This window comes from Sesamum indicum, linkage group LG3 (genome assembly GCF_026168435.1).
Source record: "Sesamum indicum cultivar Baizhima isolate 11 linkage group LG3, ASM2616843v1, whole genome shotgun sequence".
Lineage (NCBI taxonomy): Eukaryota > Viridiplantae > Streptophyta > Magnoliopsida > Lamiales > Pedaliaceae > Sesamum > Sesamum indicum.
The window spans coordinates 4,116,339-4,142,894 of NC_142659.1; the positions used below are offsets into that span (position 1 = coordinate 4,116,339).

The following is a 26,556-nucleotide window of genomic DNA, read 5'->3' on the forward strand; positions in this document are numbered from 1 at the left end:
AAGATTTATTTCTTATTTACTAGTTGTGATTGTATATGATCTTCGTAAATATATAAAAAAGAATTGTGATGTGAGATATATAATCACGGAGCGAGGAGATTAAAAGAAGGAAGTCCATGGAAGAAAGGAATTTGGAGTGAGATGAGAGAAATATGGAGCAGCGGTTGTGAGAAAAAAAATAATTTATTAAAAAATATTAAAGTTACTATTTTGATCGAATTTTATTTTTAGGTTCGAATAATAAAAAAATTAATTTTTTTTATAATATTACTAGGCGTCATTATATGCAATTCTCACGAGTATATAAAAAATAATTATTGTAGGAGATAAAAAATTATAAAAAAAAAAAAACAATTATGGTGCAAGGGAAATAATTAGTCAATATTATTAGTGTACGATTATTAGTGTCATGTACTCTCTGAAATAGTCAATATTAGTCCTACACTTTAAGAAATATTGTAACGTCAAAAAATTGCAACATTTGGGACTAAATTTCGGACTAATTTGTAATATTTTTCTAAAGTGTACGACTAATTTTGTAATATTTTCTTAAAGTGTGTGACTAATATTATAATTATTGAATTAATTTTGCAATATTTTTTTTCTAAAATATGGGATTAATGTTATTGGCTATTTAAGAAAGTATTAGACGAATATTGCAACCGCCCTATATCTCGGGATCGAAATTGAAATTTTTTCAAAAAATTGTATCTGTGAGGTTAATTAAATATTTAAAATTATTATTCTGATCAATTTTTTTTTAAAGAGAAGAAATAAGTTAGAGGATAAATTTGTACATTTAAAAATTGGTATAAAAAAATATATTTTTTCATAATAGTATATATAGAAATATAAATAGATTATTAATTTTTAGATAAATATATAAATAATAAGATGGTGACGTTTTTTAGTACGTGTTATATTATTTCTGATCGAGATGGGGAAAGGGCCGACTGCTTCACTACTGACTGACAATGGCATTCTATCGCCTCTACCGAATCACTCGGAGCCTCCACAGCCGCCGCCACCGCTACTCTTTTGTCTCCGCCGTTCAGTCCTCCTTCCACTCTTCCGAACTTTCTGAACCAGGATATTGCGCTCACTCTCGCCGCCGCCTGTACCATCTCTCTGAATTTTCCGGGATTTTTAACTCCAAAAACGGATTCTACAATTCCACTTCTGTCCGATCAATTGGCGCCTACCACGAACTTCTCCAGAACTCTTGTTTTTCCACTTTAGCATCCAATGGAAAAGGAGAGGAATCCAAAAATTCGAATCAGAATGGAGGTGATCGTTCGTGGATTGATGTTTATTTGCCGGAGAAAGCACGGCCTTACGCGAATCTTGCTCGGCTTGACAAGCCAATCGGGACTTGGCTTCTGGCTTGGCCGTGTATGTGGTGAGTTTGTTCGTCTCTTTGTTGTTGAGAGTCAGAACTCGTTTTCTCATCTGGTTATGTGAAAAAATTTTCTGTGCATTACCTTGTGATTGTATTATCATATGGAGATGTCTTTCTGGTTTTCTACCTCTGCTTGTATCAGATTCTACTAGGGTAGATAGAATGGTGAAAAGCTAAAGCGAAATCAATGTAAAGTTGAAAAGTGTTACTCATTCTGTTTCCTCTTTAACAGATTAGGTTTAGATTGTAAAAATGTATTAAGTATTGTGATAAAATGAAGTCGTAGAATAAATAAACAAAGATGTTCTGACATTATCTTGCACAAGAATTTTGTTTGCCATTTGCTTTAAAACCAAAAAAAGAAAATAGATTTACCTTTTATTTCCCCTATAAGATTGAGATCCTCACAGGGCATTAATAAAGTAGAGAAAGAAGTTAATTATGAAGATTAGGATGTTCATGCGTTCTATGGGTATTGGTTCTAGGTCCATTACCATGGCAGCAGCTCCAGGGAGCCTTCCAGATATTAAGATGATGATGCTTTTTGGTACAGGGGCATTGCTTTTGCGTGGTGCAGGGTGCACTATTAATGATTTACTTGATAGGGATATCGATACTAAGGTAAAAATCTTTCTACTTCTGCATATTATGTGTTTATGGGTATTTGTAGTGTGGGAGTAATCATCCAATATGTTTTAATGTATTTGTGATGTGGAAATAATAGTCTGACACAGTGAGTTGGAGATGGCACTGAGCAATTAATAATTTATTGTTGCTAGTTTTGCCTTCTTTTGGTTGGATTTTTAATCAGACCTTGGGCATAGGGTTTGTGGGGCACCTAAGAAAGAGGCTGATTACAATATATTTTGCTATTTCATCATGTGATCCCATGTTTCATTTCTTAATGCGCTCCTTTCTTCGTTGTAATGATTGTTTCTTTGTGTTGTTGATAGCTTTATGTGTTGTAGGTAGAAAGGACAAGGTTGAGGCCCATTGCTAGCGGCGTGCTAACACCATTTCAAGGAATTTGTTTTCTTGGTTTTCAGTTGCTTCTGGGCTTGGGGATTCTTCTGCAACTGAACAATTTTAGGTTCATGGTCATTCTTTCTTCTATTTACTCTAAGATATTGCTTCGCAATTTGCATGAGTTACTTTTTTCTTGTAAGATTAAGTGGTCCCTTGCTTCACAACATAACTATGCATTTATGTGTAGAGTAGTGCTTTTTAGAAGTTGATTTGGTGGTTCGTTCATATGTTAGTTTCATGTGTTGCAAATTCAACTTGAACCTGGATGAAATCTTTTGCGGAAGATCTATTAAATTGGAGTATTATTATATGGAAATCCTCTATTTCAATATGCAGAAGATGCAAAATTTGATTTGGGCTTAAGTTGCTACATACTTAAACTTATTGGCAGACACAAAGTTGAACATATACAAAATTTGATCAAATCCAGTAAATTAACAAAAACATGCTGCTCAATCTAGAAGTTTCACACTAAAGCATCCAAGCTTCAATCTGTTAAAAAAGAACCAGCCATTATTTTTTGTCGAATATGAATAACAAACACCACCGGAATCTTGACTAGGTATGCGAGGTTTCTCAACATCTGTACTGTACTAGGAAGATCAGGTTGCTAAATTGTCTATATCAAATTACCGACATCCCCGGAGCTGGCTGGTTCAGACCCTACCAGCAACCTAAATCGGAAAATTAATGCTCCAGGTCTTTTTGGTTCAATCTCTAAGTTGCCATGCATCAGAATTTCACCTTCTTTTATTTAAGGCGCATTGATAGGCATATGAATTTCTTTGAGTAACATTGAGGAGATATGAAACTGGTGTAGATTCTGTAGAAATTGCATATACATATAAGACTAAGCACAAATACAGGTCTTGATGTAAACCTGTTGGGGACAAGAAATGCCTCCAACTACTTGGAATGGTTTGCATTACAATCTAAATTTGATAACTTTGAGGGTGGCTAGGGAACTCTTCTCCATACCATTTTCCTAACTCCTAAGAAATAGGGGAAATTTATAGATTTTATATTTGGAGACATAAATAAAATGTCTTTAACACTTGTGTTGCAGTACCAAGGCACACTTCAATCTATGAAAGTGAAAGATATTGAATTTGAGTGTTATGTCCATTCCTTATACCTTATCAAATATTTGCAGCCGTGTTTTGGGAGCTTCATCTTTGCTGCTCGTCTTTTCATACCCTCTGATGAAGAGATTTACATTCTGGGTAATAGATTCTGATCTCTATTCCTATTTATCCTGTTCCTGTTCTCATTCGTTAACACTCCTGTTGAGACTGTCTTTAGATACACGGAGAATACCCCCCATCCCCCAAAGAGCCGAGTCCATGCATGTACTTCTACAGAAATTAAAGCTAATATATCTGAAACTGTATCTACAATGGTACAGCCTCAGGCCTATCTTGGTTTGACATTTAATTGGGGTGCTTTGCTTGGCTGGGCCGCTGTTAAAGGAAGTCTTGATCCTGCTGTTGTACTCCCTCTTTATGCTTCCGGTGTATTTTGGACACTTGTATATGATACAATATATGCACATCAGGTACAGACTTATCTTTTGGTATTCTCGATCATGATATAAATTCCTAAGTGCACATATATATAAACATAATTTAGGAATGAAACAATAGTAGGGCTTCTTTGGATTTAGGAAATCGTATTCTGAGTGACATAAACTGCAATATTCTTATCTCTCCTAAAATTTCGGCAACAATAGCTCCTGATGTGTTCAACAATTTTTTCTCTTGTATGCAGTTCTTATCCCTTTATCTTTAGGAAACAATCACCATGCTGCCCTTGCTCATGAATATAATTTCAGACCTAAATGAACTGGATGCTTGGTAATGATGTCTCTCTCCAGTTTAACATTCACCACCCCTAGATTTCAATATGATAGATGGCCAACTGGGCCATATCCCTATGGACTCTGGAACCAGCTGAGGTGCTTTTGCTTCTCTAACAAACATAGTTGCATTTCAAGTCCAAAGTATCTCATTCTGGTGGTGAATCTTGGAAGCATCTCGAGTTTTAAACAGCTTGTATTGTGAAATCAGGAACCATGTGTCTATAATAACTTATCAGCCGCTTGCAAGTATGTAGCATGCTTCAGCTTTTGGCAGAAGAGTATGGTGTTTGGCATCTTGTTTTTTCTCAATGCATGCAACTGTCAAGGCATGAAATGCTTGCAATCACACAAGAAATAGATTTCGGGGCCACTGAAATATGTGAAAATTGCACATTCAGGATAAAGAAGACGATCAGAGAGTGGGTGTCAAATCAACAGCCTTGAGATTTGGGGACTCAACCAAAGAATGGGTTACGGGCTTTGGAATAGCATGTATTGGTAGCCTTGCTCTTAGTGGATATAACGCTAATCTTGGTATGTTATTTTTTTCCTCTTTTCTCTCTGCTCGTAACTAACTCTGCTTGTCTAGCAGTATCGCTGTCCTTCTCTTCACGTTTACGTTTTCTCCATTTTATGGGGTGACCCTTTGGCTTTTGTAATTGTTTTGATATTGTTGTTGTGTTTGGAGCAGAGTGGCCATATTACACATTCTTAGCTGCTGCATCTGCCCAATTAGCTTGGCAGATAATGACAGTGGACCTTGCAAATCGTGCTGATTGCAACAGAAAGTGAGTTCTTGAATGCATGACCTGACCCTTAATTTTAGTGTGTGTGTATTCTATATGGTACAATTATATCAAGAAATCAATTACGTTCATGCTTCTCTTCTAGACTTGTAAGCAAATACCGCTCTGGAAACTAGTGCTCATGGATATTAATATAATGTAGATTGATGTAAGTGTTCACTTGTTCTAAATTTTATTGAAACTACTCAAGCCTCGTTTTCTTTTTTCTTATAATCAGATTTTGTTCCAACAAGTGGTTTGGCGCTATTGTTTGCAGTGGGATTCTATTTGGACGACTGTTAACCTGATGGTATAGGTAGCTTTCCACAAAGGTTTGTACTGAATTCCTAATAAATTATTTTAGTTTTTGATCGTCCTACTTTTGACAATGAGTAATATCATTTTTGGTTGAGTTAAGTTTCATATGGTTTACAGTTTTAGGCGCTATTTAAAGGCACTTAAAAACAAATTTCTTCATAACTTGATAAATTTTATGTTCAATTTCTCTAACTGAACCTCTATGCCATAAAATTCGATGGAGTCTTTTCACATTCGAAAGCTATTGGACATTTTCACATTGAAAGATGTTTTTCTATTCAGTTAATCAGGTAAGATATCTTCCATTTCCCTGTGTCCTAAGATGTATCAACTCGACTAGATTAGCAAAATGGAATGATCTCTGTTTTCTCGACCGCATTTTTAAAGCTGTTAACTGTTTGGTATTCCTTTATGACTGTACGTTATACCCTAATTTGCTGATATTTCAGTGGGATCCGACATTCTTACATTTGTGGATCAGGATTTGGTGTTTAATTTGCTACATTGGAGGTCCATGATGATGTCTAGTCCCTATCAAATCCTTTTGGCTCATCTTAAGTTTACCAAGTGTCATTCTTTTTTCCTTTCAGCAAATGGCGGAGGTTGATTACATGAAGAAATGGGACTTCACTATTACATTATTGTGGTCAAATTGCGTCGCATGTATCACAAAAACAGGATGTCAGCATACGAATTCTCTCGCCTTCTCAACTATACAGATACAAATAGGAATTTTTCATCACCTTTTGGTTTTCAATTTAGTGAACAGTAGAAGACTACATTAGCTTACAGCAAACCTGGAGACTGTAACCTTACACTACAGAGAAAACGCTAGTAACAGAGGTACTTTTGAAGGTAATTTCACAAGTGCGAGACATTATTTGGTAGCAGCTGGTGGAAATTAGTAGTACCACCAAGATAGTAATGCAGAGGTGCACAGGTGTTCTATTTGACACGTGTGTACCATACTGGATTACTGCTGTTGTAATATTCACTTGCTCATGGCGGTACCAGTGTCTGTATAGAAGGTCAGAACCATTTAGTTTCTTCTTCAAGCAATATTATTTGTAATTCAAAGATACATATCTTGTTGATCTACCTAATATTTGATTCGTGGCATCGTCATGAAGAGACTAGAAGAATTATTGTACCTCTGGTGGGTTTTTGGCAACAGCTTGTATGGTCAATCAGACTGATAATTTTGGTTGAGATTCCTTTTGTGATTATTTATTCTTTAAATGATACCTGCCCCATGACCTAGCTGTATTTGATATGAAGCAGAAAGTTAATGATTTAGGTCTACATACTGACCAAGGATGAAATAATTGGGAGATTATGTTTTCTCATAAACCTACTAGCAGGTGGAGCTGATCGTCATCTGGTCAGAACTAGAATTTCCCATGTTCTTTTCCTTCCAGGTGTGTAGAAATAGAATAGCATTAGCATCTGACCTGAATCCCCCCCCCCCCATGGGGTATATATAAACACATATATATAAATATGTTTTGAAATGATAAGTTGAGGGTTCAGCCTGATTACTTTAATGATATATATGTATTGTTATGCATGAAATTGTGGATGAGTATGTCCCAGCAAGTTGAGAGAGTTGGGGTGGCAGTGGCTGGGCCATGACAAATCACAAATAACCAGATTTGCCAGCTTATATTGTAAGTCTTTGTTCTCAAGTTTGATCAACTTGTTTTTCTTCAAACAATACACTAATTGTCTTATACTTACTAATTATAACTGAAACTTTTTCTTGAATCCATGTGCTCCACTGCTGTTCTTCTTTCTTTCCTTATGTTCATACTAGTATTCATTCCTTAATTTTTGGTAGCATCACATTTACAAGAAAGGGACTTATCATCTGTCATTCTATTCATTTTAGATCAACCAATGTAACACTCTCTCACATCATTTTAATTTATATATATAATTGATTTTAGAAAGAAAACTTCTTTATTCTCTCCCTCTCTCTCTCTTGATTCAGTGAATCTTAATGAAATCTTAAATAAGGATAAAATCAATCCATAAAATATCATTTTTATTGCACGATAATTACTTCAAAATAAAGTTATAGCGAAATTTGCACGAAAATGTTCCACGCCAATGCTTGCAGATACATTGCTTAACTTAGCGTTTTTATAATCCCACCAACACATTAGAAATTAAATTCTAGTAGTTAGAAGATCAAGGATTACAAGTTAACCATTGTCGACTCATAATATACGAACATAATGAAGACAGCTCTACGTCAAAAAAAAAAAAAAACAACAATACTTATTAATAATATATATATATATATATATATATAGAGAGAGAGAGAGAGAGAGAAACTGTTTAGGAGGACCACCCAAGAGTTGAAATTAATAGAGAGAAAAACCGAAACAGAAACAGAAAAACAAGACATGTGATCTTCCATCATCAGCCATGTTCCTGCAGTGCACAAAACTGAAGTATGTGACAAAAAATCCTCTTTGTAATAAAGCAGAGTGTGAGTGTTTGTTTCTGGACCCCAACCCACCACTTTCCTTCTTAGCCTCACATTTTCAGTTCATTTTTGTTGCCATATGTTTGCATAATGTGGCAAAGACAAGCCTTATGTGCCCACCTAATTTTTGAGGAACAAATTATCAATTTTTATTTTTATTTTTGTTTTTTGGTGGGTTGAGAACATGCTCTTGTAAAGCCTCTTTATTCATTGATAGGATTTGAAAGAATTGAAGCATAATTGTGATTAGTTATGTTTGGATCTGATTTTGAAAATGGAAAAAGATTGTGATGTTGATACACACTTCGCATTTGTTCCAAATGAAAAGTCTAATTGTTTTATTAGTCCAAACATCCTCACTTTTACGATGTTGCTCTCTAAGAACAAAAATATTAAGCTCATATAAAGTTAGAGCGAACAATATTTCGCGTAATGGGACACTAATCACGTCGTACGAAAAGTCTAACTGGTTTATTAGCCCAAGAAATTCTCACGCTAGCAATGTATCTTTTCAAGAACAAAATTATTAGACTCATATGATATTAAAGTGGACAATACCTCGTGCAACGGGGATACCAATCAAGTCGTGCATCTCATCGGCTGGTCTTTTTGTTTTTAAAATTTTGACCCATTGATTTGAAATTTATTTAATAAAAGATACATCCGGTGCAGAGTATTTTAACTTATTTTTATATATTAAAAACTTTCAAAAACACATATGCATAATTCTGTCTGTTTCTCTCAATCTTTCAATAATAAAGAATTATATCTTAAAAAAATAGAATTAGATCTGCTGATAAAGAGTTTTTGGTTTTCAATTTTATGCATATTGCTGTTTGCTTAACTCAGTAATTAATTTTTTGTTAATTGAATTATTCTTTGTAATCATGATTAGTGATGAGTAGACAAGAGTGTGGACTTTGCATTTTGCTTTCTTTGATGAGGTTTTTGAAGGATTATGATACTAACATTTTGATACAAGGGATTTCAATCTCCGCTTCAAATTCTTAATGCTAAATATGTTTGGATAATTCTAAATTTAAAAGATTTAAAATTCTCCTATTCTAATTTTAAAATATATTTTATTGAATATTAATGAAGTTATTTGAAATTTTTTATAAAAATTTTTCCCTCAAATTCAAATTCACGCTCGATTTTCGTAAAATTTATTTTTATTTTCTTTTAAAGTTTCTTTAAAAGAAAATTTACATTTTCTTGTATGCTAAATTTACATATATATAGTTAATTACACTTAGATCCCTAAAATGCAATATTTCACTTTTCTCAGAAAAAAAAATTAAAATTGTACTTGCATCTCCACCGAAAATTTTTCATTTTTTTCTTTTGATTAGGGTTAGATGAAAAATATTAATATCAGTAAAATAAAATTAAAATAAAGTTTTAAATTTACTCCTCATTGAACACTCCATTTAATATATTGAAAAATATATCCTGATAATATTTTTAAGAGGATAAATGTGATATATATATATATAGACAAAAAGATATAATTGTAGTAAAATCTTATTTTTAAATTATAGTAATTGGACAACAAATAGTCATTTGTGAATTTTTAAATGGAGTATAAGTGTGATTATATATATATATATATATATATTTGAAAAATTGAGATAAAACCATCATTTACTATCAAAAATACTTTGGTCAACTAAACATAATTAAAAGTTTGAAACAAAAAACTTCAACGTCGTTCCGATTACTAATCCTCGTTGTGTGGTGTTGTATTATTACACTTATCACATAATTAATATTTTAATAAATAAAAAAGATAAATTATAATCACCTTTTTTTCATGAGGTTTAATATAATTAAAAATACATACTTGTTATTTACCCTCTTGTTTTTAACGTCCGTCTAACGATGAGCCCATTTCGGTAGGTTTTTATTCAATTTTTGTGGTGAACTGATCAAAATGCCTTTTAGAATTGTAAATTATAATTTTATAGTTCAATTTTTTAGTTTTCTAAAATATGTTTATGAATTAATATTCTCTCTAGATTATTTATTTTACCCACCTTCAAATATTCTTTTTATTTTTTAAAAATATCCAACAAGGGTAAAATAGTAATGTCTACTTCACCGTCTAGACACTAAATAATTATTTTCAATTTGAGAGGGGCTATTTGTAATTTTTTAAATAATAAAAAATATTTGTAATTATGTCCAATTTCAAAATAGATAATTATAAATATCTATACTCTATACTTACCGTTGACGTGCTTGGTTAGATCCAATCAAACTTAATTTAAATATAAATTCCTCTAATATTTTTTTTATTATTATTATTATAGTAAATTAATAACTATTATTAAAATATATTAATACACAAATGCTGGTGAAATTTAAAACATGACTTATTTAATAATTAAAAACTCATAAATCTCAATTTCGTTAATTAAACTAAAAAAATCCTCAGCTCAACCCACTGTTAGTGGGGTGGGGGGTGGCTACGCCTACACCAACCCCCAAACATGCTCAATTAATCCAGCGCGTATTCTTGTCTGCTAATTAATTAAAATCTAATTACCAAATAAATCCAATGATTAATATTCCTAATCCCTCACTTCATACAAACCGACACAAACAATCCCTTGCCCGTACCTTACCGTAGGGAATCGGTTTTCCACATGGATGTCCATCCCACCCCCCCTCCCCCCAACCCCCAATTATTTATAATTTATTAACAAATAATTACATCTACACCCCTAATTTATAGTTTATTTACACAAATTATTTTAGTGGGTATATGTGTAATTATTTGAAAGATATGAGTAACTTATGTAAATAAATTATAAATTAAGAAGTATAAATATAATTATTTTATGTATTAATTACAATGAAATTAGAGTAAATGACAAAAAAGTCCTCTGCCCTCCTGCACCTACCATACATTCAGTTGGACAGTTGAGATGACCTCACTCATCATCAACCCCACCACATACCTTCAAATTACTTTTATTTATTCACAATAATTATCTTTATTCAATTCACTAGCCGCACCATTTTTACGTACATATAATAAATAATATTTTATTATTTAAAATATATTATGTAAAAATAAAATATATAAAAAAAATAAAAGAAATAAAGAAATTGATATTGATAGCGGCATTAATTCATCGTTGTATGTAAATGTAGAATGCCTTCCGTTTTCATATTAGTATAAATGAAGAAAAAATAGGGAAAAATATTAATTTAGTCCGTTAAGTATGCTTAATTTTAATTTTAGTCCGATAACTATATTCATTTTTGTTTAGGTCAAGTAACTTACGAAATTGCTTACTTTTAGTCATCTGTTAGATTTTCGGACAATTTTACCCCTATGAGTGCATACGGACAAAAACTGCCTTTTAAAGTTGCAAAGGGGTAAAATTATCCGAAAATCTGCCAGATGACTAAAGGAAGCAATTTCGTAAATTACTGGACCTAAACAAAAATAAACGTAATTATCAGACTAAAATTAAAATTAGGCATACTTAGCTGACTAAAATAATACTTTTTCCAAAAAAATATTAAGAAATTTCAACTTCAATCACCATTACAGATCTGAACAGATTCCAGAAAACAAAGGTCCGATTACAAAAATAACTTATAAATTACCCTCAGATACAGAATTTACACCGATAAATCACCTGAACGATCACCGATTAATATTTTAAAATCAAGAAATTTCAAGAATATTTAATGTTTAAAAAATTGATTAAAAATTTAAAATTCTTGTGTGCACCTTTTGATGTATGGAGATTTGAGAATAGTGTTGATAGTAGCCACAAAGGACCTAATCTCACGCCACATTTTGTTAATATTATCATGACATTGGAATTTGGGCTATAAAGTGCCAAAAAGATTAGCTTATATTAATTAATAATTCGTGATAAGGATATGACTAATCAAATAATTATTAAATACTATTGTACAACTTATTTAAATTAAATAGATGCTATCTATGGTTGTTACGGCTATTGTACGGCCATAATTAATTAAATTGGAAAGTAACATGGCTTGCATGCCTCGTGAAGCTGTTCGTACGTGGCGTATATATATTAAATTTTTAAATATTTCGTCTAGACATAAATGTTGGAACTTACTATAATTATTATTTTTTTTTCAAAATTCACGTATTTCTTTATATATATATGTATAAGAAATTATGCTGAATTTGTGATCGTAAATAAATTGCTCGTACATGGCGTATATATATTAAATTTTTAAATATTTCGTCTGGACATAAACGTTGGAACTTACTATAATTATTATATTTTTCAAAATTCACGTATTTCTTTATATATATATATATATAAGAAATTATGCTGAATTTGTGATCGTAAATAAATTACTCGTACATGGCGTATATATATTAAATTTTTAAATATTCCGTCTGGACATAAACGTTGGGACTTATTATAATTATTATTTTTTCAAAATTCACATAGTTATATATATATAAAAGAAATTATGATGATTTTGTGATCGTAATACAAATAAACTTTGAGGGTCTTTTTGTATAAAATAAGATCCGTTTATATAATTTTATGCATTCAAATATAGAATATTAATGAAATAAATTAATAATATTTAATTATTTTTTAGGAAAAGATATTATGATTTGGAGAAAGGGTAGGTTTCCATTCCCATCATGTGGTTTGGTGGTTGGGTCTTATCTTAATCTTGATAGGCTGTTTTTAGAGGATAATAATTAGTGGAGGCCAAAGAAAATAAGCAATCAACACTCTTTTTTTGGGGATAAAGTAAATTTTAAGATAATTATTTGTTTTTCAAGTAAATTAATTTCTTATAAAAAATAAATAAATATTTTTTAGAATAAGGTATAATTATTCGAGGACAAATAAAATATTAAAAAAGTATTTTTTTTCTTAAAAAAATCGGATTGAAAATCCGAGAATATTTTTTTCTCTCTTTTTTAGTAGCTTTTTTCTCGTCCCTTTTTATTTAAATTCAAATTCTGGTGAAAATGTAAAATTTTCACCCCCAAAATATATGAATTTATAATATTTTTTAAATAAATTTAAATATATTATTTTGTAACGTTCGAATCAGACACTCTGTACATATAAAAATTCTCATAATTCATTATTTACCGGAGCCAAGAACATTAAAATTTATACTATTTATTAAGTATGGGGGGAGGGGGCAGAGTAACCACATTTGATCGATAAAATGCAAATCGAATAAGATACTCTCAAGTATATAATTTATTTTTAAACAAAAAACTATTGAATCGGAAAATATCAATCGATCTGATCAGTTATTTACTTTAATTTTTTTAATAAAAAAAATAATTCCACACACACATCAAGTATTGAATTAGAGATGAGTAATAATAAATATTGTTTCAATCCAATAATAATTACAAAAAAGAAAAAAAAGAAAATCAATTACCAGACACAGGAAATTAATGGGATAAGGTCAGAATTAAATAGGACAGCTTTATGCTGATCAAGTCTTTAACTTTTTCATACCAAAATTTTGAAATAAAAGAAATAAAGAATAATTACACTTTTTTTTAAAAAAAATTATGTAATTCCATACAAATCTTATGTAATTTAAAAAATTCTATTTAATATTTACTGAATCTAAGAAATAAATTCATTCGTTGGTTAAACTTTATCGAATTTACTAATATTAATAAAAAAAATTGGATAAAAATACATATTCATTTCGATTGACTTATAATTGATTTATTGCATATCAAATAAATCTTTTTATGACTAAATTATCTTTACACATATTCATACGTTATGCATGCGATGAGATATATTTTCACTGTTATAAGGGCAGTTTAATCATGAAAAAATTGTTTGACCTGTAATATGTCAACGAAGATAAATACCATTTCTCAATTCAATTTTCTTTTTTGTGGTTATCGACAGGTTCAATTAATTTTAATTAACAGAGAGACTTATTTATTGGATGAAAATAAAATTCAAACATATCAAATGTAACTTTTGAATTATATAAAATTTAATGTAATTAATAAAAAAATTATTATAATTATGTTAGATTTTATTATAATAATCTTAATAATAATAATTTTAGGATATAATTATTGAAAAGTGGGAGAAAAGCCTTTTTTCTTGAGGGGAGAGGAGAAAGTGACCGTATACGGAAGGTGCATACGGCACAGTACACGCAGCGCCACACACACTGAGGGTGTGTATGTGGGTCCCGCCGCCACCAATGGGTCCCACCTCCTCCTCCTCACAAGAGTTGCCTACAGTCAATCCTGATTCAATGCCGCTTCTTCCTCTGTCCCTTTGTATGGGTTTAGTGGTGGGCATGCCATGCCCCCCACCCCCATGCACGTGCCCTCTAATTACCAAAATGCCCTCCCAACATTTAAGGGGCATCTTACATGATTTGACCAAAATGCCCTTATAAGAATGAATCATTGAATGGTTTCTTCTTGCTATTTATACAATAATCAATACAAGCTTTGCACTATTATACTAATATATAGTAATATTATATTATTAAATATAAGTATTAATTACGCGACCCTTTTATGAGGCTTGATATTACATGTGAATCTCTTACAGTTTGAAAAATCATATTTAGTATTGGTGACGTTTGTTTTTATTCAATAAATAAATTCCTTTGTTTGTAAAAGTTCATCGAATTTGGTGATGTTAAAGCCCACAATTTATTTATATTGACTTATCATAAGTTAAATAAATTCTTTATGATCAAATTATCTGTATATCTTTACATATAAATTCATGTGAAAATATATATTTCCACCCTTATAAGAGTAGTTTGAATGGAAAAAAAAATTATTTGATCTACGATAGGTAACTTGGATGTACATATAGACTTTCATTCAATTTTTTTGTTAATATCGATCAATTTTGATTAGCGGTTGGATCTTAGACAGAAACAAACGTTGAGAATAATTTATCAAACTATTAAAATTTATGTATAATTATACCATATTTAAAAGAAAAAATATAATATAATAATCCCTAATTCTCATATATAATTTGGAAGAAGTTAATATCTGAGTGAGGCTGCTGCCCATCTAGCTACCCAAAGTCATAATGCATAAAATGTTAATATGAATGTAATTAATGAATCATGAAAATTCAACTATAATTAAAATAATAATAATAAAAAAAAAGAGTTAGGGTGTGTAGGTGGTAAAGTTTGGCAAGCTACCTAAATAATATTATTCAAATGTGGTCAATTCAAAAGAATTAATCAGATTATAAAAACAATTGGATTTGATTTATTTAAGATGGAATTTTGTAGTTGATCATGTAATACATATATTTTAATAGATATGGAATTTGATATTTGAGGGATAGTGGGGTGGGGGTATAATTGGTATAAGAAAGAGAAAAGGGGAGGAGAGAAAGGGAATTGGAGAAGAAAGAGAAGGGCAAAAGAGAGAAGAAAGAGGGAGAGGGTCATAATCATTAGACAGCCGCATGTCTCCTCAGAAGTGGATCTTCGCACGTTATGAATGTTTACTCACTTTGTACTATTCACTATTTACTCTCTCTCTCTCTCATAACTCTTATGCTAATCAATCATCACAGTGACAGAAAACAGAGACCCAACCGCCACTCCTCTCCTCTCTCTCTCTCTCTCTCACACACACACACGGTAGTAGAGTTTTAAGACACATTTAACTCCTCCACCAGACATCACCTGCTCCCTCTCTCCCTCTCTCTGACGGAGATACAAAACCAGATTCGTTCATTCTTAGCTTCACATCAAACTATGCTTTCTATCTGAATCTTTTTTTACTACAACCTTTTTTTTTTTTTTTCTTGAAAATCTATGGTTTCTGGGATTAAGCTTGAAGCAACGAGTGGAAACCTTTCTATGTTTATGTTCGAGGCCCACCAGCTATATGTACATACTACACTCAGATCTTTTTTCTTGAATGAACCGTGGAAAGATCAAATCTTTCCAGCCTCCATCTCCAATGCCAAATAGCCATTAATTTCAGTTTGGCCCACATTAAAGTTTGAGTCTTTTTTCCTAGTGGGGGGTGTAGATTAAAACCCCACCAAGAATTCAGAAAATTTGGTCCATTTTGCCTTTTTTTTTTGGGCGTTTTTGATGATTTTGCGCAAAACCCATGAAGAATTTCTACTGGTTGAAGCAAATTGCAAGCACCCACAGCAAGCTGGAGAGGAGGCTGTCATTGGGAGAGTACAAGAGAGCAGTTTCATGGTCAAAATACTTAGTTTCTTCTGGGGCTGAAATAAAAGGTGGAGGTGAAGAAGAATGGAGTGCTGATATGTCTCAGCTTTATATAGGCAACAAGTTTGCTTCTGGGAGGCATAGCAGAATCTACAGAGGGGTTTACAAGCAGAGGGATGTGGCTATTAAGCTCATTAGCCAGCCTGAGGAGGATGGAGATTTGGCTGCACTCTTGGAGAAGCAGTTTACATCAGAAGTTGCTCTTTTGTTCAGGTTAAGGCATCCCAATATCATCTCTGTAAGTTGGATCTTTACTTCCATTCTCCTTTTGGTTTTAGTTTTAGTTTTGGGGGTTGGTGGATTTTTGGAATGTTTTTGGCCATGTGGTACAATGTGCAGTAAAGTTTGTACCTTGCTTGACAGGATCTAGAAACTTCACAATTGTCTCAAATTTGGCTGGATTAGTATCTTAGTTCATTTGTCTTGAGTACTTTTTAGTTGATATATATATATATATGTATGTATGGTCTCCATTTATTATGTGTGTTGTGTGTTAAGGTTGTTTTATCCTTGTATGCATAGGGACCAAGGAAAAGTATTGCTGAGAATGAATGCATTAGCTATAAAAGTTGGACTCTTGCTGCATTGGATAAACACTTGTGTGATCTCTGGTTGTCCCATTACCTCAGTACTTTCTGTTTTCTGATTTCCCCAGCACAGATTCTTGTTAGTGCTAGCTGCTTTGTCTGTGTGATCTTCTCTCCGTTTGATGTGTCGTCTGTGGATCTTGATATTGTCCGTTTCAACGGGCGTCGGTGCTCTACCATGATCATACCAAAATGACACCGGAAACAAGTTATTAGTTATAACTCAAGAAACAGACTTATCTGATTTTTACCTTGTTCCAGCAACATCTGTGCCTTTTTGTTTGAGCAGGCATAAACGGTGAGTGACTTCAAAATAATTGGTCTAGTAGATATCTTGTGATTTGTATTAAAGATCTGTACTTTGGTACGCCGCTGCACCAATCTCATTGTAAAAAATCTCTTTACAGTGTTTGGTATCAACGAATTGGGGCCACAGAATTGGAATGTGCATTGTATCTGCTCACATTTGCATATAGCATCCCGCCAGGTTCAGTGTCACTTAATTCTGTGGATCTAGATACAGAGTTAATATAATCAATCTAGCTACTGCCAAACGTGATATACCAGAAAGGGTCCAGAGTGTCTGTGCATTAACCTCGGGAACTTGCAACACCGAACTGTTCTTGTCTTTTCCACCGACTTCCAGTAATTTATGGAAGTTGATATTGTAAAGAAACAGAACCTATCTCTTTAGGGTCTTATGAAGAGTTTTTCATCTAATGGTCAAAATGGCTAACCTTTTTCTTCTGGAAGAATGCTGTTGGTCATCAATTTGTGATTTGGCAGCTAAAAGTTGAGTTTCTGTTCTATGATATCTACATGATTCATCAACTTTGTACGTGCAGTTTGTTGCGGCATGTAAGAAACCCCCGGTATTTTGCATTATCACGGAGTACTATCCCGGTGGTTCGCTCAGAAAATACCTCCATCAGCAAGAGCCATACTCGCTTCCCCTCAATCTCGTACTAAAACTGGCACTCGACATTTCACGGGGGATGCAGTATCTTCATGCTCAGGGCATTCTGCACCGAGACCTCAAGTCAGAAAATCTTCTGCTCGATGAAGATATGTGCGTCAAGGTGGCTGATTTCGGTATATCATGCTTGGAATCTCAATGCGGCAGTGCCAAGGGGTTCACGGGCACTTACCGTTGGATGGCACCAGAGATGATAAAGGAAAAACACCACACCAAGAAAGTTGACGTCTACAGTTTTGGCATCGTATTGTGGGAGCTTTTGACGGCATTGACCCCGTTTGACGATATGACTCCGGAACAAGCTGCGTTTGCAGTATGCCAAAAGGTAAAGATTAAGAGCTTTGATTTCTGTATGCGCAATGCATTCGGTATTGTATCCAACAATGACGCATATTGGTGCATTATGTTGTTTCTTTGCTTTTCCATGTACATGCTCAAGCGTTATCCATTTTGATTATCTGAAAACTTCAACTTTCTTATTGTAGTACTTTGTGTTATCTGCAGAACGCAAGGCCACCGTTGCCCACTTCATGCCCTGCAGCATTTCGTAATCTCATTCATCGCTGCTGGTCGAGCAATCCTGTTAAACGGCCACAGTTTGACGAGATAGTCAGCATTCTTGAAGGCTACTCAGAGTCTCTCGAGCAAGACCCAGAGTTCTTTTCCTCGTACGAGCCACCAGAGGGCTGTAGTCTTGTGAGATGCATACCAAAGTGCATAGCTGCTCGCCGGTCCCCATCTCTACAGGCATGAGGAACGATATATTCGTTCACATGCGAGCCAAAACGCATCGTAATTTTCTTGGTGTTAGGGCTACTAAAGTGTTGATTGTAACTTAAGGTGCAATTTGCCATGCATCATTTGGTTTTTCCCTATAGAATGAATGTAATGGAACCAAGATAGTCTCTTTGATCTACCCCAGAATGGGGTTGGGAGTAAGAGAGAGAATTTGTACTAGGGATAGAGTGCAGTGTCTTAGAAGCACCATTTCAAGTTAATGTATTTCTTTATAGCACAGGGCTGCTATGTTTCTTATGTTTGAACAAGATTCTTATAAAAAACAATGCCGTCTGAAGCCAAATGACAGTTTGGCCGAGTGGTCTAAGGCGCCAGATTTAGGCTCTGGTCCGAAAGGGCGTGGGTTCAAATCCCACAGCTGTCAAAATCATTTTTCCTTTTTAATTATTTTTTTTTTGGGGGGGGGGGGGGGGGGGGATGGGGGTGATAGCTATACTTACCACCCCTGAAATTGTATGGAATTACAAACAAACTTTTTGTGATTTTGTATATTACATTTAGAGGGTGTTTGGCTAAAATATTTAAGAGTTTATAAGATATTGGATTTTATTTTAAAAATAAAATTTTAAAGTGTTTGGATAAAATAAGATATTAAAACTTATAAGATGTTAGAATGTTGGTAATAAGGTATTTTATTGATAAAATAATAAAAAAGAAAATCTTTTTTGAGTTTATAAGCTCTCAAACATCTTATAAGATGTGTTGAGGAGCCTGTAAACTTAGCCGAACACACTCTTAGTACCATTAATATTTATTTTCGTCCGATAAATAAATTTTTCAATTGACTTAATGTTGACGTAACTTACTGATATTAACAAAAAATAATTAATCAAAATCATATTTATCTTGATTAATTTATCATTCATTGCAAATCAAGCGTATATTTTTTGATCAAATTATTTTTATATATTTTTACACGTCAATGTATGTGAAAATGTACATCTTAACTCTTATAATGACAGATTATTCATAAAAAATTTATTTAACATTCAATAAATCACTCAAAGGCAAATATGAATTATTGTTCAATTTTTTGTTAATAATAAAAAACTCAGCGTATTTTTCGGTTAACAGATAGATCTATTTATTGAACGTAAAACAAATGTCAAGGGTATTAAAAGATATTAGATGAAGTTTACCAAATTATATGAAATTTGTATATAATTACACCAAATTCAAAAAAAAAAAAGAGTATATTAAATGTAATTTTTCAAATTATAGAAAAATCACACATAATTACCGAATCTCATGAAAAGGTAGTGTAGTTATCCTAAATTTTACACATATTTCTTTGCCTTTTTTCCTCTAAAAATATAATAATGTCAACGTTTATAAATAAATTTTATTAGTTTAAATGAAAAGTGGATATTATCTTTGTAGAAAAAAGATAATTTGTTATTTTTTCGCTCTGAATTTTGATCTAATGATTTGAAACTTGTTCTTGGATGTAGATGTATAATTTTCTCTATATTTATGGAGCAAATTGCACGTCACCTTAAAAATTGGTATTAAGATTTGAAGGATTTGATGTAAAAAAGAACGAAAAACCTTTGCGGTTATACAGCGTAAAGAACTTTTAGACTCACATCTTAGACTCACTTCTATTTGGTTTGAACACCATCTGTTTTGACCCAATTAGCTAATTTGAAATAAAAAATAATAAATTACAACGACCTCTCTTGAAGTTTGGCATGATTAAGAATACCCTCTCGTTGTTTGAAAAGTTATAATTACGCCCCTGATGTTTGATGAAATTATGAACTCCTTGGATGGAAATATGAAATTGTCAACTTTGCCCTTATTATATTTTTATATTTTTTTTTTTGTAAAAAGAAATGTACTAGATGGAAGGAAAAATTTTAAAAAAATTACAAAAAATTGTCTTTTAGTCCATAAAAAAATAATTTTTTTAAAAAAAAATAAATAAAATTATAATACTTTATCTACAAGGGCATTTTGGTCAGTTAACCATAAAAAATGGATGAAAATCTAACGAATTGAACTAATTGTTAAACGACCGTTAAAATAATGAGGGTATTGATAATTGTCCAAACAACAAGAAAGTATTTGTAATTATTTCAAATTTCAAGGGAGGTCGTTGTAAATTACCCTAAAATTTACATAAGGTCCAAATCTACTATTACACGAATTTGTGATCTTGAAAATATAAAAAACTCAAATTTGTTATCAACTTTAATTTGAAATCAATTATTAGCCAATTTATTTTAAACTTTTACTTACTAATTAGTATGTATCACTATTTGCAAAACTAAGGTAAACACATTGAATTTTCTATCCTAAATATTATTGTATTTTTTATTTTATTTAATTTATATACGCTAAGTGTATAAAATAATTTCCTAAAGAACACATAACACAATATTTGTATACTTAACGTGTATATATTAATAAGACTATATAATACCCATAACTTAGAATAAAAAATTCAATCCGTCCGACAAGCACAAAAAAATAATGAATACTCAATTAATTTTTAGTTTTTTTTTCCCCAATGTGGAATATGCCTCTCTATATAAATCGTGAAAGCATTGAACGATCTGAATCATACTTGTACTGAAATTATATAATTCATACTGTTTGATATTTTCAGTTAGATATCGAATTAGAGGCCCGAATCCATTTCTTGGATTCGGGCCAAGCTTGATTTGATATGGATCAAGTCAAAAAATGTTAATTAAACGGGTTCGGGTAGGGTTTTATATTTGGGCAGATCCATCTACCTGATAACTTAGCCGAAAATAGTTTCAAATGAAACCCGATTCTATTTGATTTTCGTACTTCAAGTCACTAACGACTTTAGTTCAAAGTCGGGGCAACGAACTGAAATACCGAAATAGTCCCCCCATTTGCTCTCCCGCGTTGTCGCTGTGGTTCTGCCTTCTCTCGTCGGCGCCTCTTCCCTCGAGCTACGGAGCATAGAGCTATACATACGAATTGTTGTATCTATTCCTTCTGGAAGTGAAATGGAATCAAAACCGTCTGTTTCTCCTTCAAGCTTCGTCGATCAACAAGTGGTAAAGTTCTGGAAATTAGTATGTGTATGTATATATATGTTGATATCTAAGTACAAAGTGGATTGTTCATACTGACATGATATAATGATGGAAGTTGTTTAATGTTTAATCTTATTTATCCTTTTTTTCTCTGTGTGTGTCATATGTTGTGTTAGTTTCCAGGGGATGTGGTGCTGGACCTATCCAAAATGACTAATCAAACCATCAAGCTCGGCGGCGGCCTCCGTCAGGTTCTTCTTCTGCTGCTGCTAGGGTTTATTTTGTGTCTTTATTTCTTGAGTTTGTTTTTTTCCCCCCTTTAATTTATGTATTTCCGCTTGGAAGAAGAGTGAAGAAAGAATGGAAGTAGAGAAAGAAAAATTGATCCAACGGCTGCAAGTAGTTTTCTCTATGAGCTAAGTATGAGAACATACAAAATCCCTGAGCTGTGCAGTGAGGAGCTTATTATTGGATTACAAATTCAACCAATATAATACGTTGATGGTGTTGATTCATGTATTACCAGCTTTTTGGCATAGTTTGAGAAATAGATGTGCGAAGTTGGGATTTTTTTTTAATGTTTTTTTTTTCCCAAATGATGCTTTGTTAAATATGACCGCAAAGGTCAGGTGCTTTCGTAGAGATTGTAACTAGATTTAATAGCACTGCACACTCTCTTAGAGTGTATTTATTTTAATTTGCGGAATGTTTTTTTTTTTATCCCTTTTAATTCTTTTGGAGACTATGATGTTTTGGAAGACAAGTGTTGTATTAATAATAGTAATTTGGAGCTCATTTTGAATGACCTTGTTTTTGCTAAAGCTAAGGAAAAATACAAAAACTCTTTTAAGTCAGATGTTTAAATTAACTACGAATAGTCATGGTGGACTTCAAGAATTTGAATTTGAGGAGTGGTTTCTGAAAGCATACTGTTGCTGATGGAATAAGATTGACCAAAAGAATTGTCCTATTCTCAGGATGGCGATGTTATATCTGTTATGAAAGCAGGAAAGCTAAGGTTCTCAAAACCAAACAAGTACTGGGTTGAAAGCTCCCATAAGCGGGTGAGTCAAATGTTAATTGCCTTGAATTAAATTGCAAGAGAAGTCCCTCATTGACTAACCGATGTTGGCTCGTTCTGCATTAAGTCTTTTACATTTATATTGTCTTCCACTCTCATAACATTAATCTAGATATATTCTCTGTATATTGCTCTTGTCCAACAAATTATAGTTACGTCAGTCTGATAATAGCATCATTAGGTGAACTTCTATTGACCCATTAAGATGTCAACATGTCTCACAATCAGTAGTGTTTTGAAATTAGCTTACTGGCCCGAACTATCGAAGTGGTAGTAAACAAAAACTTAGTATTTTCTAATTATGGGAAAGACAGACTTGATTGTAGAGGACATTTATTTGGAAAAAAGAAGTACTCATTTAATCTTTTGCTGATTAGTTAAATTCTTTAGATTTATCTAACAGTTTGTCTCTAGATGTCTATTGAACTGAAATGAAATCAGGTTTAGCTACATCAGCTTGCTAATTGCTGACAAGAATCCATAGTAATCTATAACAGGCATAGAAGAACTTGAATGATATTATAGAAATATGAGCTGTTATAGTTACTCCATTTATAGCTGTAAAAAAATGCTACTTAGTTCCTTTCACTTTGGAAAACTTTTTATTCAATGACTACATCTTTTGAGGAAAGATGTATAGAGAACAATATACCATCAATCCTAAATGACCCTATTGTGTCTATTTATTTTGGCATCAAGTGACCATTTGCGTTCATTCTTCTGCCGCATGGCTGTGGGCACAAACAACTATATATCACTAGAAAATTAATTCTTTTTCCTTTCAAGTTCTGCTTGTTAACTAGGAAGAGCCACTTTTACAATTTTCTTTATGCTTAGGCTTTTGTGGCTGTTCTTCAGTTCTGTAATATTGATTTATTGGCCGTTTCTTTTTGGATTATAAAAAGAAGTGATTGCTAAATACTAGTAACTAATTTCTAAGTTTTTGACTATTTGATATTTGCATAAATTTTGTTTTATGCGTAAACATGAAACTTTCGTTGTGTATCAAGCCTGTGGATCAGAACTATTCCATGATTCTTAATGTAAATATCTTTTTTACAGTATGTACCTAGCGCTGGGGATAATGTGCTTGGAATAGTAGTCGATGCAAAAGCAGATGTAAGCACTTCTCCTTCTGCATGATGTCTTATAAAGATAACTTGTATGATTCTTCACTATTTTGAGACGCAATCTTCAGTATTTTGTTTCTAGTTCTTGCTAATGTACTTATGATGTCCTGGGCATCTTGTCCTCTGAGTTTGTTACTTGTAGTTGTAGTGCAAAGTCTTCTCTCTCTCTCTCTCTCTCTATTTTGGTGTTGCAATGTTTATTGTTACTTTCTTGCATTCAAATGTGATTCATTTATTATTTTCTGTCTACTTTTTGTGGTAAACTTTGTATTGTGGCAGTGTTGTACTCATAACCTTTGGAGGAAATTGTGTGGACTTTTGGAAATACTTCAATCCTGCTGCTTTTCATGAGTTTCTGCTCATGAAAATTTTTGGGCTTTAGCACAGGTAGAGTTATAGGATTTTGGGGAGTGTGCCATTGTGGACATTACATTGTTCTATTTGTTAGTGTGCAGCAATATTTTGGTATCGAAAAATTGTTTCAAGTACTTATCAGAGCAGATGGTATTTCTTAACATTTGCTGGGGTGAGGCTAGCCTTTGTTCTTGTTTTAACTGATGTACTACACTTTCGGAGAGAACCATTTTTGTTTCTTTTGTTCTTTTTTCGTATTTGAACTTTGTAATGGATTTGAACTGCAGAGTCTTGCAAGTTGCAACTGTCTTCTCTGAATCTGATGGTTTTGGTGAAATGTTTGTGCCTAATAGGATCTTTTTTATCGTCAGGAGAACTGATGTTTTATTTCGGACCACCATCCTTTATTGTTCTTTCTCTGTCCAGATCGTGTGGTTAGCCTTGATTATTTTCTGATTATTCACATCCTTTACAACAATGCGCCTCAGTTGTTCTTGTTTGACATATTTCTACACTTGTGGTGTTTTGTACTTCTTTGTAAATTTAGATTTTTCTGACAATTCGTGCTTTTGTTAGCTTGCTCATATTTGTTATATTTGCCACAGAATTTTCTCGTGGATATAAAAGGTCCCATGTTGGCATTCCTCCCAGTGCTTGCTTTTGAAGGTGGAACCAGGAGAAACATTCCTAAGTTTGAGGTGAACATATGTCATCATAAAATTTGTGCTTTAACTTCCATCTCCGTTAACATGATTCTGCACATGCATGACTAATGTACTCCCACTTCTTTAACAAAGAAAAAATGGGCCTTCAGTTATTTATGTACCATATCTGAAAAATATTAAATGCTATGCCAACATATGTGGGATGATGTAATTGGCATCTGAATTTTTTGGTATATTCTTACTTGCCGTCACTTTCTATCACCTTCAGATTGGCACTTTGCTGTATGTCCGTGTTGTCAAGGCGAACACTGGCATGAACCCTGAGTTATCATGCATGGATGGTTGGTACATTGACTTATATTTGCTGCTTCTACCTGGACCCAATTTTGCAAATTTTTATATTCTTTTTTGTTGTACGCCTCTTGTTTGATCATTAATTTGTCAAGAAATTTCTTCCGCTTTATAGCCTCTGGAAAAGCAGCAGAGTATGGTCCCCTTAAAGATGGATTTATGTTTGAGTCCTCAACTGGATTATCACGAACGTATGATATTACTCATGTTAGATAATCTACTTATCTTATACTCCATCAAGTTCCAAGTATAGCCATGGATGATTGTTTTGCTTTATTCAAGTTTCAACTTTCTTTTTAGGTTGCTGAGCACTCCAACATGTCCAGTCCTTGAGACCCTCGGCAAAAAGCTTGCTTTTGAGATTGCAGTTGGGCTGAATGGTCGCGTTTGGGTAATATTCCAGACTGAATTATCTGTTTATGTTGCTTTGATGGTTATCGTTGATGAAGTTTGGTATCGGAGGCCTTCATCCACTTATCTCGATGGATTCTTTATTGGTTTAGGTGAACGCTACCTCTCCTTCAGTTATCGTTCTTGTTGCAAATACAATCATGCAAACGGAGTCATTAAGTCCAGCACAGCAAAAAATTAAGGTGGAAAACCTGCTACAGAGATTGCAATGAACAACACTGAAGTCAAATATGAGTGGACATTGCTGATTGTAAGTTCTTCCCCTGATCTTTGTAAAACTAGTTGTCTCAGACCACTTTGCTTCATTTAATCTCTTTCCTTTCTCGTTTATATCCCATTCTCGATTTCACCCGTCATTTTAAACTACCTGGTAATGTGTTCTAGTAGAATGGTATTACGCATATTTGAGGCAGACAGAAGAAGTCTGTGTCTGATCTTACTCGAACAGATCATGAATAGCATCAACGGAACTGAATCATTAGAAGGCCTGCCTTCTGGGATTCTTGCCACATGACTGTATCCATTTCAACATCATCTATTTTCGTTGGCCACCTGAGTCTAACAATAGCCCACTCCGGCATTACAGGATCAGCATTCCAGAGACGCAGGCTGCATCACGGATATGATTGAAAGTGAGCACGGCAGGAATACTTATCGCCACTGTGTCATGAAGTCTGACTTCAACTATAATTTTTCACCAATTCTTGTTCCTGTGAGAATTTGATTCAATTCAAAATTGAAAATTGCAGATCATTTTGTGCTTATGTATACATCTTCTTAGTATTTAATATCTGAGTTTTTACCTTCTCTTTTCTGAACATGTGGGATATAATACAAGTTCGACAAACATGAATTATGAGAATGAATCATAATTGGACATGATGAGGATACAAAGTCTCTATCTAGTTCTACGAATCATCTTGTGTGTTCTCAATCTGATGGTCAGAATCAGATCGATTCTTTCTTGCTATCATGAAATTTGAGAAAAATAGGAAATTATGATAATACACAAAAGAGAGGAAAATGAAAAATGAAGATAAAGCTCACCATTATCCACTTCTT

At 32.9% G+C, this 26,556-nt stretch overlaps 3 protein-coding genes and 1 non-coding gene across 10 annotated transcripts; all 4 read left to right on the plus strand.

The window, feature by feature from the left end:
* Window positions 1-918: 918 nt before the first annotated feature.
* On the plus strand, window positions 919-6,595 carry PPT1 (polyprenyltransferase 1). Of its 2 annotated transcripts, none has more exons than XM_011073540.3 (9): window positions 919-1,399; window positions 1,885-2,020; window positions 2,368-2,489; window positions 3,579-3,648; window positions 3,831-3,980; window positions 4,682-4,817; window positions 4,975-5,071; window positions 5,307-5,400; window positions 5,977-6,595. In XM_011073540.3, the coding sequence occupies exons 1-8, from the start codon at window positions 975-977 to the stop codon at window positions 5,374-5,376; spliced, it is 1,206 nt and encodes a 401-aa protein (XP_011071842.3). In that variant the 5' UTR covers window positions 919-974; the 3' UTR covers window positions 5,377-5,400; window positions 5,977-6,595. The 2 variants fall into 2 exon arrangements, with proteins under 2 accessions (XP_011071842.3, XP_088735251.1); XM_088879125.1 differs by having other exon boundaries at window positions 5,346-5,400.
* Window positions 6,596-15,414: 8,819 nt separating this feature from the next.
* LOC105157209 (serine/threonine/tyrosine-protein kinase HT1) lies at window positions 15,415-18,725 on the plus strand. Its single transcript, XM_011073542.3, has 3 exons — window positions 15,415-16,365; window positions 17,560-18,015; window positions 18,195-18,725. The coding sequence occupies exons 1-3, from the start codon at window positions 16,003-16,005 to the stop codon at window positions 18,441-18,443; spliced, it is 1,068 nt and encodes a 355-aa protein (XP_011071844.1). The 5' UTR covers window positions 15,415-16,002; the 3' UTR covers window positions 18,444-18,725.
* A 47-nt stretch (window positions 18,726-18,772) lies between these two features.
* TRNAL-UAG (transfer RNA leucine (anticodon UAG)) lies at window positions 18,773-18,852 on the plus strand. The gene has a single exon. It is a non-coding gene; the product is annotated as a tRNA-Leu (tRNA).
* A 2,449-nt stretch (window positions 18,853-21,301) lies between these two features.
* Window positions 21,302-26,312, plus strand: LOC105157210 (uncharacterized). 6 transcript variants are annotated; one of them, XM_088878229.1, is made up of 10 exons: window positions 21,305-21,547; window positions 21,679-21,753; window positions 22,480-22,566; window positions 23,646-23,702; window positions 24,673-24,765; window positions 25,001-25,073; window positions 25,199-25,274; window positions 25,384-25,474; window positions 25,587-25,744; window positions 26,087-26,312. In XM_088878229.1, the coding sequence occupies exons 1-9, from the start codon at window positions 21,473-21,475 to the stop codon at window positions 25,704-25,706; spliced, it is 747 nt and encodes a 248-aa protein (XP_088734355.1). In that variant the 5' UTR covers window positions 21,305-21,472; the 3' UTR covers window positions 25,707-25,744; window positions 26,087-26,312. The 6 variants fall into 6 exon arrangements, 5 of the variants coding, with proteins under 5 accessions (XP_088734355.1, XP_088734356.1, XP_088734354.1 ...); XM_088878230.1 differs by lacking the exon at window positions 26,087-26,312 and adding an exon at window positions 25,882-26,074; XM_088878228.1 differs by having other exon boundaries at window positions 21,306-21,547; window positions 26,081-26,312.
* Window positions 26,313-26,556: the final 244 nt, after the last annotated feature.